We start from the raw sequence: 17,414 nt of genomic DNA, 5'->3' as shown, positions 1-17,414 counted from the left end.
CCAGGATTACATCAGTATCACCCAAGCATACATTCTCTTCACCACATGACATGCAAACAGACATAAAGCCAGTTTCATTCTCTCCTAGTAATCCCAGAAAATATATGCAAGTGCTAAAAGTAATAAGCTTCATAACTATTATTATGTATGGATGGAGCATTTAAAACCTCATTTTTTTCCCAGAACATTAATTCTCAGAATTCCCAGATTCTCTCCCTCTTCCTCCACACACATATCTTTTTATAAAATTAAATTCAACATTTAAAAACAGTTGAACTCACACATGAAGCTTCTTGCCATAACAGCTCCAACAATGCAGATAACACCGAACAAATGCACTGTTTTTTAAAGTCTCCTAAACCTTTTATTTGCTTTGCAGCTCTTTCAGAACCTTTCTTTTTCCCAACCACCATGCATATATACCAGCTTCACTTATCCAAGCTGTCACTTTTGTAGATCTGGCTCAAAATGAAGACAGAAGCATTATTTCACTCTATTTAACATTACTTTAAATAGCTTGAAATATTTTCCTACAGCTCAGACACTAATAAAATGAACTAGCACAAGAAAATTACAGGATGAAACTGAGTCTGTCCTCATCAAGGACAGTTAAAATTGACTAACAATGACAGAGATATTATTTTCATGCTATTTTTTATTTAATGGAAGTGTTACAGATTCTGAGAATTATAGAACTATCGAATGGTTTGGGTTGGCAGGGATTTTAGAGATCATCTGGTTTCAATGGCCCTGCCTTGGGCAGAGACACCTTTCACTAGATGACATTGTTCAAAGGCCCATCCAACCTGGCACTGAACACTTCCAGGGACTGGGCATTCACAACTTCTCCAGGCAACCTGTTCTTGTATGATTAGAAAGGCTTGATAATGTGTCAAACAGTCTATTTCCAAGCAAAGTAGCAAACCCTATGAATTGCTGGAGACAGAACTATTATGCAAAATAACAATTATTTAATTAAATATAAATCTAGACAAAAACCCTGAGCAAACAAAAAAACACCAAACAAAACCAAACAAAACAAAAACAAAAAAAAACTCAAAAACCCAACAAAACAGGTCCTTGAAGAAAAAAAATATTACTATTTTATTTCTTTTTACTAAGATATCTTAGATTGAGTTTTTTTGTTGGTTCATTTTATTAAACAGATTAAAAGTCAGTAAGACAATGCTTTTCTGATCTAACTTTCAAAATCCATACAAAATATTTTTGATCAACTGTTTTGACACCATGAGTTCAAATTTTTATAGCTCCCCATCTTTTATTGAATTTGTCACTGTGTGTGTAGTTCACAGACCACCAGAAAGACTACTTTTCTGGAGTCCATGAAATACAACAGCTTAAATCACTTCTTGGACACTGACTTTATTCTCAAGGCCTTTCACTCTAACGCCCACTCACATTATTGTCACTTTCACTCTGCTCACTCACATTATTAATTTCTTGCATCGTAACCTGCATCCTTCAGGCAGTCATGCAACTGTTTGCTCACACTTCTCTACTTATATTCCCTTTCAACAGAAAAGTTCCCAGACAGCCACAGGAGAGCTCTGAGGCCTCCTCCTCAAGTGTTGATGCTGCTGGAACGGGAGGCAAAATTAACAACCCACAATGGCTGCAGTGAACATCAAACATTTACTGCCATGGGCTGATCAGCAGCACAGGTACTGAGAAGCTCCTGCGAAGGAACTCAGTAAATGCAATAATCGTCACTGATACATGTATCAAAGGCATGCAGTAACTTGCACAGACAGACTTGATAAAAATCTGCAAGTCTACTTTGTGAAGTACAGCCCTCTGCTTCTGAAGTGCGTCTACAAATCCAAGCCAGAGCATGTTTTAACATCACAACCACTTAGTGGGGCTCGCTGTCATTGGAACACTGTTATTACAAAGAACAGGGAAGATCCTTCCTCATAAGAGACAGCTACAGCATTCAAGATGGTATCAAGCAGTAATTCCATTTTTTTTTCAGTGTTTGCCCCTTGGGAGCCAATCCCATGCTCCAAAAACCACAGATTTCAGTAACAGACTTTTTTTAAAGACCAGGTACATCAGTCCAAGACAAAGTCACAGGGTTGGTTATCCCTGACATTCCACTCAGATGGGTAGCTCTCATTCCAAAAGCAACAGGGGAAGTTGGCAATGAGTCAGCTGATCCCTAAACATTGACTGGAGGAACAGGATTTTAGCATGAAAAATCTGACTGCAAGATGAAACTGGGAGCAGCATCCATTTCTTGCTGTTGATAATTGTCTATAAAAAGGATGTTCATAATGGACAGATCAAATGTCCCAGGCATGTAGCCTCATTTCTATGATTCTCCCAGTCAGATTCACAGGCCTGTAACCCAATACCTGCAAATCTACATACATATATAGAGATATATCTATAGATATGATTAGGACTTCAAGTCAGGAATTCAAGGGATTGCATCAAAACATTTAATCCTTATTCTTCCCTCTCACCAAATATTTCCTCCTGGGATATCTAGCAAAAAGCACTTCAGCTGTTGCCCAGGAGGGTACCTTCAGGAAGGTGCATGACTATGTAGCCTGAAATCAGTAATGAAAAGGTATTAGCATCTCTTTAATGGTCCATTATTTGAAGATTTCTTCTACAGTGGATTCTGAGCTTATTCCACACCTAGACAATGAGCCTCACTACATTATTCTGCATTTTAATTTTTAAAACAAGATGTGTAGTTGCAAAATGTCTCAAAAATATGTGTTGTGAATGAAACAAATTATGGAATAAATTAGAATGCATTAAGTACTACTGCTCTATGTACAAACCTGCTGCAGCATTGCTGCATCAAACTCTCAAAAAAAACCCCATGAAACTAAGCCCAAAATGCCTCAAAAACCCGAGAAAATATGAATGAGAAACATTAACTAGATAAAGAATTCTCAATCTGTACTAGAAAATTGATGCTTTCTGTCTAGTCACTGTCAGAAAAAACACAGTGCATCTAAATTCTAAATCATGCTCATTGGAAAACTTTTCCTAATAATTTTATTTTCTTTATTCTCTCATTTTTTAAAGCCGAATGTAAATTTTCACTAAAAGAGCAGATTCTGGCAAAGGCCAGACAAGTCGTTCGTATCTGTAATAAAAGTTAGTAATTTTATTAATTTCACAAAACTAAAACTAACTGGGGTTGTACGACTTCTTTATAAGTGTGAACTGACAAGGTGACCTTGAGGCCCTTTCCAACTCCACCTTCTATCAAAGTAATGCTTTAATTAAGATGCTTTTCTCAAAGGAAACACCAAGTCCCAAAGAGGTTCTCATTGGTCTTACCATTCTAGAATTTCTAAATTACAGAAATTCCAAATGAGATTAAAGAAGCAAGTATGATCAGAGAATGTAATGATTTTGAGATAACTGCCAGAATCTTGGTCCAGAAGAACGACAGCAGACTATGGAAAATAAGGGTCTATTTTTTCCTCTTACTCTTGCTAGGTAATATTGGCAGGCAGGCATAGTGACAAGGAATGTCACATGCTTCGCTGATACAGCAAGTGCCAGCAGGTGATGGATAACTGGGAATTTCAGGCATAAAAAGAATTAACATATATCTAAAAATAGGTATCAATAGACATTCAGTTTCAATTTATGGAACAGAAAAAGAAATAATCAAACCACATGGTATCACTTAATGAAAAATAGTTAAGTATTTTGGCAATACAATGATAGTGGTAAAGCCTCATCTTATATAAAAAAGAAGGTTCAAGTCACAAAAGTAGGAGCAAATAATTTGAGACATTAATTTGACTGTGATTTACTAGACTTTAGACATTTCACAAGGCATCTCACCAAACATGTGAACAACTACACGGTTAGTTAGGTTCTCCATGCTGCTAAGAGTCAGTTCAAATAGAATCAAAATTTCACCTTCAAATGTTTGATAGCCTTTGGCTAAGGCTTTCTTCCTTCTCTAGATGTCAAATTACACAGGAAGATAACTAGGATAAAACAACTATAAGCCCTGATTGATTAATTAAATTCCTAATTCTGTCCATAAGATCTAAGCAAAATCACAAAAAAGAAAATAGCCTTGAGTTCTCCAAAGCAAACAACCTAGTAGCTCAGGATCTTGTCTCTCAAGGAACACTTCTGAAGTTGTAAAGGTTTAGGAAATGTTATCTGTAAGTCAGGCTATGTTCTATAGGATGCAACTGTCACCCACAGGATAGTGATCTCTAGAGCTGACCCACTACACGCAGTGAGGAGACTCTCATCACAGGCTTGTCTAGACCAATTTATGCATATAGGATGACAAGTTTCAAAACACAGCATGTAATATGTGCCTTCTAAACAAATTACTTTCTGATGATCCAAAGTCGTGAACAATAATCTAGGATGTGACCTGGAATATCTTCTGCACAGAACTATAGCCCAAACTGTCTAATGAGTCTGATGACTCCAGAGCAACAGACTGAACTGTGGCAGCTGATCCTGGCAAATGCTGTCAGACAGAAACAAAACTCGATGCTACACTACAAAGCAAATCTTAGACACCTGAGGTACAAGAGGCCACATCAGTCATAAGCTGCAATGCAAAAGCTGGATGCCATATGTTAAAAAACTCAAGTAAAAGGTCATCCAATATTGAGGAAAGTCACAGGCCAGGGTGATTTTGTCCTGCTGAGCTCAAGAAATTATAGAGAGCTGAACTCTTAAGTCAAAGGATGAAAACATCACATCACCCAGATGCTCCTGTTCCAATATCAGAAACACTAGAGCTTGCTTGAACCAAAGCTTAATGGAGCTCCTCTAGACCCCTTCAACACTAAGTGCCATCCCTAATCACAGTCAGTGCACTGACATCAAAGAAGCTCCAGCATGTACTGCCAGATGGTTTCTCTGTCACCTGACACTCATTCAGTGTCTTTGCTAGAGACCTAGCACCATTCAGAAAGTTGTAGGTCATCCTTTCAAACCAAGATTAGCTGCAAGTAATCAGCAGGCACCTCTGTACCATTTTACATCCCCAGCAAGTACATCTCCTCCCAAGACAGGAACTCCAGCAACAGAAAACTATCTGGCAGACTTCTCAAAAAAAGAGCAGCCTCAGAGGGCCAGCATTTCAACAACTTGGGGTTCTTTGGGGATGTAATTATCATCCAAAGTTGGTAAGTGATTAATGAACCACTTATGACCAATCTGTTGTGCTTGAGCAGCACAAGGATTTGCTACCTAAACTCACAGGATGAGCAAATGGCCTGTACTAGGATGTACTGCTTATTGCCCTGTCTTTGCATTGGAAGCTGACCCAGAGTGAAGGCTAAGATATTTGGTTTCTTCAGTCTGCAAGTTCCTCAGAAGGAGAATTTGCTCAGTTTCATCTGGAACTCATGGAACAATAATGAAATAATTTCCACTAATCACATCTTTTCCCAGGTTTTGACAGCAAAATCGGAGGCCTCTATTTAGTTACTGCTACTTACAGGGAATACCAAGACCATCATCATCACACCCAGTAAAACAGAAAACACTTTGAAGCTTACAACATTAAAAAACAAAAAAAAAAAATAAAAAAACAAAAAAACAAACAAACAAAAAAAAAACCAAAAAAAAAACCACCAAAAAAACCAACAAAAGCAAAATTCTTACTCCAAAGTCAAGAGGCCAAGTTTAGCACATGATTCTCCACATAACTAATTTGCTGATCACAGTATAAAGAACAAAAGAAGCTCCAGCAGGAAGTACAGTAACTTTGGCTTTCCACCTTAAGAACAGCATGCTACCTGGCCCAGACTAAGATGCTGCAATGGCATGGTTTGGATACAGGGACTTGGTGAACTGAGCTAGCAAGTCCAAAGCTACCTAGCTGTGAAGTGTGGTAAGGTCTTGAGTGTGGTTAGTGGAAACTACTTCACTGCAGTTGCACATGCAACTGACCAAAACATCTCTTGGAAGAAGAAAAACTAGAACAGTTATTTCAACAGAACATCCAGTATGTCAGGAAAATATTGGCTCTTCTACAGAGAAAGGTAAGCCAGAAGACACTGGAAAGATTTACTGTAACAGGGAACATTAAATCATACCTTAAGGCACTGAGAACGCCTTCACACTATTGAGGAATGCTCATATTTAGGTTCCTGTTAGGGTTTTCTCATATTACCCTGCTTTGACAGAAATAATGTGGCACTACTGAAAACAGGTCCCATTCCTGGGTAAGGTTCTTGCCTACCTAAAGGTCTCCAATGCCAAGGGTTAAAGGGCTGTCTCAAGATAAAGACTAAGAATCTCATTTCTCTCAATGTACCCTAGAAAAATGCAAAAGGTGAGCTGAAATAGACGACATTTTTTGTAGATGTTGTTTATTTATTTATTTAAAATAATAAAAAATACTAAAGCCACACTTATTAATGGTATTTCACACTAACAAAATAAAATATTGACACCAAAACCACAGAAGGTAGGAAAAAAAATAAGTGCAGGTTCAACCTTGTCTAACAACTGCAAAAATTGCTTTGAATAAAACAAACTGGAGGAAGCCCTAGAGCCAACTAAACTAAAATACAGCTCTTCAAAGCAGCATTGATTGTGGATCAAAGGGAAAGGCCATCAAAACTTCCCAAGCCACAATGTTTCTGCATGTCTGAAAAAGAATTAACTCAGAACAAATATGGAAATAATAGCAGGTCTCTGTTAAGCCAACAACAAAGAAATCCTTAATACCGTAAAACAAAGTTATATCAAATTTTCCATTTTTAAAGATACATGAAGCTCCTTTAGCACAATGCTTTTAAATGTTATTTATAGTAACAAAATCAAAGGCTTAACATAAAAGTAAAAGGGATTATCATCAATGGTCTAGCTATGCAGAAGTTACTCTTCTAGTTTTCTGTTTCATTTGTGGTCTTCAAATATGAAGATGCAATACAAAAATACTTCCATACTGTAACATGATCTGTTTCAACTACACTATCTCAGCATACCAGATGAAGTAACAATCAGCTTTTGGACAGCCAGCCACATTAAACAGCAGCATGCAAGCTAACAATTCCAATGGCTGGTTTTCATGCTTTTTTTCCAGCATCAGTTTCCCTAATTAATTAGCATATTTTTCTTAAAGTTTACAAGAGGAAACAAACCGCTCTTAGTTAAGAGCGGGATCCTGTCAGGAGACTACTGCAAGAAACACATGAATTAAGATATCAGTATTACTCACCCAATATGTACATGTCACCTGACCCACAAGGACTCTCCATAGAACTGGAAAGCACATAAGTCCTCAGTAACACAAGAAAACCTTTCTTTCAGAACAAAATTTGGAGAAGAAAGAGCAAAAATACTAGAGAGGTGATCCAGTACCCAAATAACCAAACAAGGACTACTGTTCTCATTCTTGGGATTATCTTCTGCTTTATTGTTAGCTTGTGGCAGAGACTGAACTACATTTCAAAATACTACTTACAGGAAAGGGCAATAATTAGGACAAGTTATTAATAAAAAAGTGTTTTTAAAATGTTACCATAAACTATCACCCTTCATAGGCAGATGGTCTGTGCTTCTGAGCTCTGCATTCCCAAAGCGACCAGTCTCCACTCACTCTGTTCAGGCCTTTGGTTCAAAGTCCTACAAATAACAATGGATGATCATGTCTGGAAGTCAAATGATAAAAGTTGGATCACTGCAGCTTACTTAAAATTGTCATCAGTTCTTATGTGGCAGAGTATCCTTGGGCATGTTTTGTTCTCAGTATTTTTCATTTCACTAGTTTTTATGCAGAATTTTATGACAATAAATGTTTAAGAGGCAGAATTCACTATTTCAGGACTTCAAGCAATAGCTTGAGAGTCCTTGTGAAGCTAAACAGAAGATTTTTCATCTGAAAGGAATCACTACAAATTGCTTTAACTACTCAAGTGTTTAACCTTTCTATACAATTTTAATGAGTTCCATGTATGATCAGAAAACAACAATACAGCTACATCAAATGAGGATCCACTAAGAGACAAAGGAAAGACAGGATGTTTCTCCTCCTTCCTTGAAAGGTTTTCTTTTGTTCTCATTCTTTTAAGTGTTCTATCTTAGTCTATCAGACACAAAAAGCAGAAGACTAGCATGGAGATAATGCCCACATCATACACAAGCACTGCTATAGTCTGCTGCAAAGTACAAAGTGAGTTGACACACCGGGTCTACATCAAAGACATGCCCTTTGGCAGGTTGTAAAGACAAGTTGCAATTTTGTCCATAAAAATGTGTGTTCTACAAAATGGGCTCTGTAACATGAACTGTTAATGGTATGCCACCATTCCATTGATCCTGCACATGCGTTCATTTCTCAGGAATGCTTGTAAGCTGGGCTATGCCTTGCCCTAAGATAAGCAGACTTGCATGAGGAAAAAAAAGCAGTGTGACACAGACAGAAAGATTCAACTCTCTGCAGGAGACTTCTTCCATGAAATCCAAGTTCTGATAGAGGGCAAGCCAGTGGCTGCTACTTTATTGTCTATATCACATACATGGTATTTACAGTAAGAGATTAATAGAATGGGAGACCTTTCCTGCTTATGTATTAAAAATTAAGAGAACAATTTGAAAAAACACTGCATTGCAGGAGGTTTTCAAAGACTCCTTAATCAAATACTGAAAATGAGTAAATACAACACTGACAGTTAGTCTGGAGCCTCAGCACTTACACATTACAGTGTGTTTTAAGACAGCCATATTTTTCTGAACTACTTCTGTTTTTTTCATTGTGAATATGGGAAATGGAGACCTGTGAAACAACTCCAGGCTCAAGTCCAGTTCTTGCGTTCCTTTTTATCCATAACTATTATACGGTACATTATGAGTTTCACTGTAAATTGAATACAGAGACATGACCATATAAATTTCTGTTGTAACTACTGTGAGAGAAGTAGTAACCGAGAATGTATGAGGCAAAAGTGTAGCCACAGAAGGAAGATGATTTTACGACTGTGAAACAGAACTACTACAGAGACACTGTTGGTATCATAACTACCTCTCCCACAGATTTCCTGAACAGCTTTGAGTAAGGTACTTAATCTTTCCATGTCTCAACTCTGCATGGGTAAAGCAGAGGTCAAAATACTTAACCTCATAGGCATGTTGCAAGTATAGAACATTTGCATTTGGGAAGCTACTGGGTGCTGCTAATAATAGTTGTGTATGTACAATCGAAACATAAAATGAAAATCTGCTTAGGCACCGTTTGAAAGGCGTACAAAAAATAAAGTATGGCACCTCACAACAAACAAAGAAAGCATAATTAAAATTCTGCAGCTCTAGTGAGTGAACTTTTAATAGTTGGGAAACTGGCATGCAAGTACATCATTTAAAGTGCACATTGTAATATATGGACATGAAAAACAGAATGATAAAGCAACGCCAGCAATGTTATCTGTATAATTTCATACTTTTTAGCACTTCACTTTGAAAGCTTAATACTGTTGCAATGTAAGGGCTTTTATAGAAAATCTACAATGTAAATGTCCATACAATTGCTCTATGCATTAATTCACCATCTTTTTCCTAAAAATAATGCATCAGTATACAATTTAGCAACATATTGATCTAGGTAAGTCATGAGTCGTTTTTTGTGAGTAGGTATCAATCACTTCATTGTTTACTTGTCTGTGGAAAGAAATTGATTTAATCAAACTTTGCAGTAATACATTACTGTATCCCAAGAAAACAAAGTCATAATGAACCATCAGGGTCCTAACATAAAACACTGTAAGGAGCAGCAATTTCGGCTTCAATCTTTCCTAGTGGTTTGCAAACATATGGAAGTGTATACAGGTAGCAAAGACTAATGCAAGACAGTAGCTGGTCGGAGCAGCAGCACATGTCATTCACATAACAGACTTGGGACAATCTCTGTAGAACTTAGCAACCCCAGGAGGCTGGACAAAACCACACTGTGGACCTTGTGTATCTTCACCACTTATATACAGCTGTGTATCATCTTACATGCTACTTGATTTTAGCAAGTCATTACTCTTCTGGGGGGAAATGTGAAGCAATAGGACATCATGAAAATAAGACTCTTAGCCCTTCTTCACAGCAGTGGCTCAGCCTTTGTTCTCCAGAGGCTTTAAACTTTTCCATGTATTAGACCACATGGGAACAGCAATTTTACTCGATACACAATAAATTCCTTTATGCACATTCGTCAAACAAAATACAGCTTACAATGGTAACTGTAGCAGCAGCTTGAAAGAGTAAAGTTAGGATAGCAATTTGATGTATTTTATAGACTTTAGAATGCACATTCGTCAGTTTAGAGCATGGAGAAACAAGTACTGTAGCAACATCTGCTGCCAAAACTACTTTGACAAAGGTGAGTATTTTACTGCAGTAAAACTTCTGTTACAATCACAAGAAATAAGAGAGTACAGTAGCGACACCATATCAGAGCATCTTCACTAATGCTGCATTATTACAAAATGTTGGGTGATGTACAACGAGCCACATCGGAATTTAGCACTGCCCAAGCCTACGAGAGTACCTCGATACAGCTTACAGAGACATCTATAGGTAGTGTCTCTCTAATACCTTATAATTATTTACATAGGCGAGAGAGGCTGAACTTCCTATCTAGGAATTCATATAATGAGGTGAAAACATTTTTACAAGGAAAGCGCTTCACAAATACACTCAACAAATAATAATAATAGGATAGCATTACGCACTACCAGAAACAGATGCAACACTAGCAATGGCATGTTACTTAAACAATTCAGGCTGTAACAGAGATGAATAAAAGATAAAGTTCGTGTAGATACAAAAAAAGCAACGCGGCCAGCAGCCTATCCTTCCAGCTTTGTCATCTTTCTACGCACTCAGCTGGAGCTGAACCAGACCCAACTTTGCAGAAGACACGCATACGGACGTGTACAACCATACGTGCTGTACCGTGTGTAAATATTTGTTGCAAAATTCCTCGAATAGAGAACCCAGACATACTCCGAAACGGGAAAACAACATAAACAATGTACTCTGTTACACTTAGCAAACAGCAATACAGATTCATGAGAACAGATACAGTAGGGTAAGGGAGACAGTTTCTTAATGAAGTGGGAATGGACCGAGTCGCCAGAGCCACGGAGCCTTTCCAGAAGCGGGTTACATTGCCCCGGACATTGCCCAGCTCCGTGGTGGAAGTAGAGAGGGTGAAGCGAAATCCCAGGTCAGAGTTGTCTCTAACGCCCCTCACCCCTGTCCTGTCCCCACTAAAGTGATAGAAAGGCAAATCCCGGCTATTTCACTTTTCTCTAGATTAAAAGGAGGGATTTCCTCGGGATCTCTGATGCACGAACTTTGCAGAGATAGACACGGTCCCTGCACACACACACACACACACACACACACACACATGCAGAAAGAAGAAAAGAATAGAGGCATTTCCTCACGCACACACCGCAGAAGGAACGTAGGTATTTCTTCTCTCCAGGCAGGCGGGGACGGGCGGCAGAGCCGCGGCTGCCCGGACCGCCAGCCCGGCTCAGCCGGGCACACGCACCCGCACCTCCCGACGCTCCCGCACGGGCACTCCCGCGCTCCTGCCCGCTCCCTCGCACACACGCCCCGGCTCTCTCTCCCCCGTTCTCGGAGTCCCTCGTACACTCTTCCCCTCGGACTCGCTCACACGCTCTCTGTCTCTCCCCCTCCCGTCCCGCCTCACAGTGGCCCCGACCGCCGGCAACAAAGCGGCGGGCGGGCAGCGCGCCGGGCTGGCGGCGGCGGGACGCGCTCACCCCGCGCACGCACACACACACTCACTCACACACACACACGCGTACACACACACACAATGCTGCCGCTGCCACCGCGGCACCTACCAGGCGGGCAGCCTCGGCCCAGGTGCGGTCCTTCTTCTTCCTCTTGTCTTTCATGTTTGCATCTCATTGAGGTGGTTCGGGGAGGGGGGAACGGGGGGAGGGCGGACCGGGAGTGGGAGGGGGGGCCCGGAGGGGTTCCGCACGGACAATGATACGGTGACACCGAGCTCTGGAGCCCCCGGGGCGGGAGGGGCGGGGGCGGAGGAGGAGGAGGAGGAGGAGGAGGAGGGTGGGGGCAGAGGCTCCCCGCGGCGGCGGCACAGCTGTGACAGCTTGAGGGATGCTCCGCCGCGCTCACAACAATGCGCTGTGACGTCACGCGGGGAAACCGCGCCCGCGCCCAACATCCCCACGGCGGCGGCGGCGGCGGCGCCCCCCGCCCCAGAGCGCGCCCGCCCCCCAAGCCTCGCGAGAGCGGGGCCGCGGGCCGGGGGCGGCGGCGAGGGGAGCGGGATGGCGGGCCGGCCGGCGCCGCCGCACTACAACTCCCGTGGTGCTCCGCGGCGGCTCCCCGGGGCCGCGGCGCCGGGCGCGCTGCTGGGGCGGGGGCGGCGGTCGGAGGTGGTGGCGAGGGCGGCCCCCTCGGCCCCTTCTCCTCCCTCTCCGCCCTCTGCCCGCTTCGCGCCGCACCGCGTTCCGTAAAGACAGCCCGACATAGCGCCCGGCCGTCTCCCGGCGTGCGAGCCGATCGCTGGCTCCTACTTACGCTGGCTCCCCGCCCCGGCGGTGCCCGCCCGTGCCCTCCTGGCTTCGGCCGGACCCGCTGCGGGAATGCCGGACCAAAGGCAGCCCCGGGCGGGCCGGTGCCAGCGCGCAGGGACCCGGCGTTAGCGTTTGAGCTCCTTTTCTTGTCGGAACAGGAAAGAACATCTTGTTCCAGTGGGTAAACAAAGGGAGTTGATGTGCTGCGCTCGTAAAACCGCCGAAGGAGGTTTTCTTTAATTGGATGACCCAGGATTAAGATACCCACGAAACGCGGAGCGAAGGGACTTGGCACACCTTCCTGAGTTGCAGGATATTGTTCTGCGGGGCCTTTTTTCCCCGTGTTTCCTCCCTTCGCCCAGATTATAAACTGCATTAGGAATATTATCGAAATGCATTAGGTATTTTTTGTTCGGATTGAAACGAGTTAGAAATTATTCAGGGTTTTCTGTATCCATCTATTCAGTGCCTACTCTCCCTCCTTTGTCCTCTCAGCAGCACCCGTGTTACGCCCTGCCTTATTCCTTCGGTAACATTAAACCTTATTTCTCCGTAAATAAACAGTTTAGCGGGGGGAAAAGAATCACGCCAAACCAGCCACCACAGTGCTTAGTCTGTTTTATCAAGAAAAGGACCAGGACAGCCCTAAGGACCTTCAGCCCCTCAAGGAAACAGAAGAACCTGATAGGGTTCCCCAAACACTCTAAACGACCATTCTCATACTCTGGTGTTTTGGATGTTCCTCCTCATATTTATATTTTAGTGGGAAATGATGCATGGAAGATAGCACCTTTCCAGATTTCATTATTCACTCGCACTTATATAAAATATTAAAAATATGAGAAAACCAAAATTCCGTTAAAGCAGCTGCTTCTAAATTTAGTTTTGGTTCCAGTCTATATAACATTAAGTAGAGGATTTAAGTATGCCTCAGAAATGTTGAGAAAAATGTTGTTGCAGCTGCATTGTTTCAGGTTTGACAGTGAGGTTGTGCAAAAATTTTTGCAATCAGCCAGTTGTCGAAAAAGGTACATATTCCTGTGTTATTTACTGAATGCTGCCTTTGTCACCTCAGTAACATTTAGAAAAAAAATGCTTGCTGTTACTATCACTTCTCTATGTTTTGTGGTTTTGACTTCATTTCCACCTTTTTATGTCTCTGTCCTACTTCAGTTTTTTTTTTCTTACCTTTGCGTTTCCTCACCTTTAGTGGCTTTGTATTCCAAATCACGCAGGTTTTATTCACATCTAATCGCCCATGCTAAAAACCTAAGTCTGTAGTAATTGAGTATTTCATTACAACTGCCTTTGAAATACCTTCATTGTTTCCAGTATTGAAAATACAGCAAAATAAAAAAAATGTAGGGACATTTATCAGTCATTGCCTGCGGCGCTGGTTTTTGCTCTCCCCGGCTGCACGCGGCTCTTGGGAGCCCGGCTGTGGCGTAGCTTCCACGTGCTGCCGGGGTTTGCTGCCGCGGGTTCCCGGACACGGCTCCGTGTCTCGGGCGCGTGGGCTGGCCAGTCTCTGTTACCGTGCGCTAGGGACCCGGCAAAGAGGAAGGAATTTGTCCATTTACTCCGTGCTTGGCAGGAACGGTTTATTGGTCACGTGGCGCGGATCGATGGAAAGACGCGACCGCTCCTGGCACTCGCATGGGAGAAAATGGCGCCTGACTGCCGGCGGGATAGGGCTTTATAGAGGGGCGGGGCGAGAGGATCCACAGCCTGCCGGCCAATAGGGGCGGCTGCCGTGGCGGTGACGTCAGCAACAGCGACCAACCAGAGAACCCCGCAGGGGCGGGCACCGAGCCAGAGAGGGCTGAGCGGGACCGTGTGGCTCGGGGCGGCCAGCACGGGGTTTCCCGGGGCCGGACGGCAGGGTGGTTACAGGAGCGGCACAGGGGAAGAATCCGGCAGCAGGCAACATGGGGGCAGAAACCGCGGGGGGGGGGGGGGGAACAACGCGGGGGAAACGCGGGATTACAGAACTTGACTTATTTTAACATAAATTAAAAACCCTAATCTAAACCCAAACTCCGGGATGCAACATCTCCCCGCTTAATAAAATATAAAAAGAAAGCAGTGGTGTTGATTCAGTCTCTCAAGCAGTGGCCTCTTCTCCCAGCTTCTTCTGCTGCTGCAGCTGCGGTGACTGACTGCTACGCAGGTGGAGAGGGCCTGAAGATGGTACTGGGGTTGGTTCTTTTCCGGGTGTTTAGGGATAGGGAAACTGGGACAACTTTATTACAAACATGGGGATTTGGGACACACACAGACTGGGGCTTTGGGGAAAACATTTTTTAAGGAGACTGTAGGGTCCTTTTTCTTTTGCGTCGCCTGCGGTTTGATGCAACCCCCCGATTGGTGGGGTCATCTGCCACGCTCAAAGGCACCCTGATGTTCTGAACTACCACCTGCACAGTTACTTGATAACTCACAGCTCCCCTTAAGGTGCTGTGGCCTGCCTTACTTTTATCTTCACGCGAGGCAGGTGCGCGTTGTTTCTTCAGTTTTTTGGGGGAATGGGATCTCCCTCCCCCCCTCTCCCGCCTCCCACTGTCCCTGGGGGTGCCCTGCGCAGAATCGGACATTGAACCACAAAATGTCCTCTCTGATTGCAGTGGAAGCACTGGCGTCTTGCTGGAGGCTGCTTCGGACCAGCGTTCTTTGGGGGCACGGCATCCAAGGCAGCAGTGTTCATGGATGCTGCTTCCAGGACAAACTTGTCCTGAACCTCCGATCCCTCTACATGCCTCTCATCTGTCGGCTCGACCCATTCCACGGAACCTGGAAAATGCTCAGAGACCCACATCCCCCTGCTTCCCTCCCTCCCGGGTCTCCGGGAACCATGGGAATGTGGAGGCAGGGGCTCCGATTCCCCCCTCTCTCCTTTTCCCTCCCGCCCAGACGTCTGGGGCCCATGGGAACTTGGAGGTAGGGGTTCCCATCCCCCCCCCCCCCCTCCTCTTCCCTCCCGCCCGGATCTCCGGGACCCATGGGAAGATGGGGACAGGGTACGGGCAACAGGACGGGGGCTGCCTCCCTCAGGCAGCGGGGTGGAGATGGCAGAGCTCTCCCTGGTGGAGGAGGGCGGAGTCGATGACTCAGCAGGGACGACATGCAAAGGACTGGAGGGAACACCCACACGAGGGGGAACAATGGGTGAGGGAGTAACCTGACCTCCCGAGGGGGCAGCGCCCACGCCCACAGGGAGGCAGGTGAGGGTTGGGTCAAAGGCGGGGACACCAGGAACAAAGAACAGAAAGGGGGTGTGGGAAGAAGAGACCCTGCCACGTGTCCGCCCTCCATCTTGGGAAGACAAAGGGATCAACCACGTGGCCTCGGCCTCCTCAGAGGAACAAAGAAAGGGGTTTAAAGAAACAGAACTGCGCGGGGTAGCGCCGAAACTGGGATTTTCAACTGGGGAAAAAGGGATTGGAAAAGGGGTTTAGGGTCGTGGCCTCAGCGAATCGACCGATCTCGCTAAGGCAGGGACGCCGGGGTGGCTTGGGGGAGCCAGGAGCATGGTCCACGTTTGTGGAGCTGCCCTGCGTCTCAGATCGACGGGGTGCTCCCCCTCGCCCAACCGGGTTAGGGGAAGAAGGGGTAGGAGAAGGGGATGGGGAAACAGATTCAGAGGGAGTAACAGATTTTCCGGATGGTTCTTTCCCTTCCCCAACCGAGTTTCGCGCGTTCAGATGTTTTACTACATCTGTGTTCAACAAATGGAATTTAGGGAAGCAGTCATCTATGGAGGGATCCCTACCGATCCCCTCTGCTAGCCTTTTTCCCACTTGCTCCCAAAATTCCGTTTTGCGCGCGTCCTCGGTAGACAGACGGGGGAAAGCAAAGAACAACCACCGGACAAATTTCTTAACTAAATTTTTTGGGTAGGGGCCCTTCACCAAAAGGATTTCTTTAACTTGGGAATAAAATTCTTTTTGTTGGGCAGATAGCACGGTCCCCATGCTTCTTCCACCCAAACCACCTCACCCCTGGGGCAGTAAAAAGGAGAAAAAAAAGCAAAAAAACGCAGGCGACTCCAGCGGCTGCCGTTCGTGCTGCGCGCCGCACGTCCCAACCTCGGGAACACGGCAAGCCCTCCCCGTATTAGCTGGACACGTTTCCACGACTAATACTTACCAGACTGAAGTCTCTGCAAAGCAAAGCTGCCACCAGGGTCCGGGAGTCCCGGGAAGTGTTCTTTCTTCTGCCCTCCTGGCTGCGAAAGTTTGCACTTCCTGTCCCACGCGGGACACACTGTCTGGTCCCCCGTGGGCGACGGAGACTTCACTGACGTACTTTGGAGAGCCCCTGCTCTCGGTTTCTCTTCAGCACGGAGCTGTGGTCCGGCGCGGACCGCTGCCCGCTCTGGCTTGGCGGCGGCGCTCCCCCCTTGGCGGCGGCGCGGCCCCTGGCCGGCGGCGGCGGCTCCCAGCGCTGTTCCTGAAGCTCCGCGGTGAACCTCCGTCCACGCGATCAGCTCAGCGCTGGCCTCGGCACCACGTTCGGGCGCCAATTGCGGCGTGGGTTTTTGCTCTCCCCGGCTGCACGCGGCTCTTGGGAGCCCGGCTGTGGCGTAGCTTCCACGTGCTGCCGGGGTTTGCTGCCGCGGGTTCCCGGACACGGCTCCGTGTCTCGGGCGCGTGGGCTGGCCAGTCTCTGTTACCGTGCACTAGGGACCCGGCAAAGAGGTAAGGAATTTGTCCATTTACTCCGTGCTTGGCAGGAACGGTTTATTGGTCACGTGGCGCGGTTCGATGGAAAGACGCGACCGCTCCCAGCACTCGCATGGGAGAAAATGGCGCCTGACTGCCGGCGGGATAGGGCTTTATAGAGGGGCGGGGCGAGAGGATCCACGGC

General features: G+C 45.1%; 1 protein-coding gene across 1 annotated transcript in view; it reads right to left on the bottom strand.

Annotated features, from left to right (window-relative positions):
- The window catches only part of ASXL3 (ASXL transcriptional regulator 3), a 125,054-nt gene extending 110,694 nt beyond the window's left edge, over positions 1-14,360 (bottom strand). Inside the window, exon 1 of the mRNA XM_053956983.1 lies at positions 12,553-14,360. Coding sequence (XP_053812958.1) covers positions 12,553-12,924 — 372 coding nt within the window. The 5' untranslated portion in view covers positions 12,925-14,360. The remainder of the gene's footprint in view (positions 1-12,552) is intronic.
- Between the last annotated feature and the right edge of the window lie 3,054 nt (positions 14,361-17,414).

This window comes from Vidua chalybeata, chromosome 1, assembly GCF_026979565.1.
Source record: "Vidua chalybeata isolate OUT-0048 chromosome 1, bVidCha1 merged haplotype, whole genome shotgun sequence".
Taxonomy (NCBI): Eukaryota; Metazoa; Chordata; class Aves; order Passeriformes; family Viduidae; genus Vidua; species Vidua chalybeata.
The sequence above is the reverse complement of the archived record's forward strand: the minus strand, read 5'-3'. Positions and strand labels throughout refer to the sequence as shown.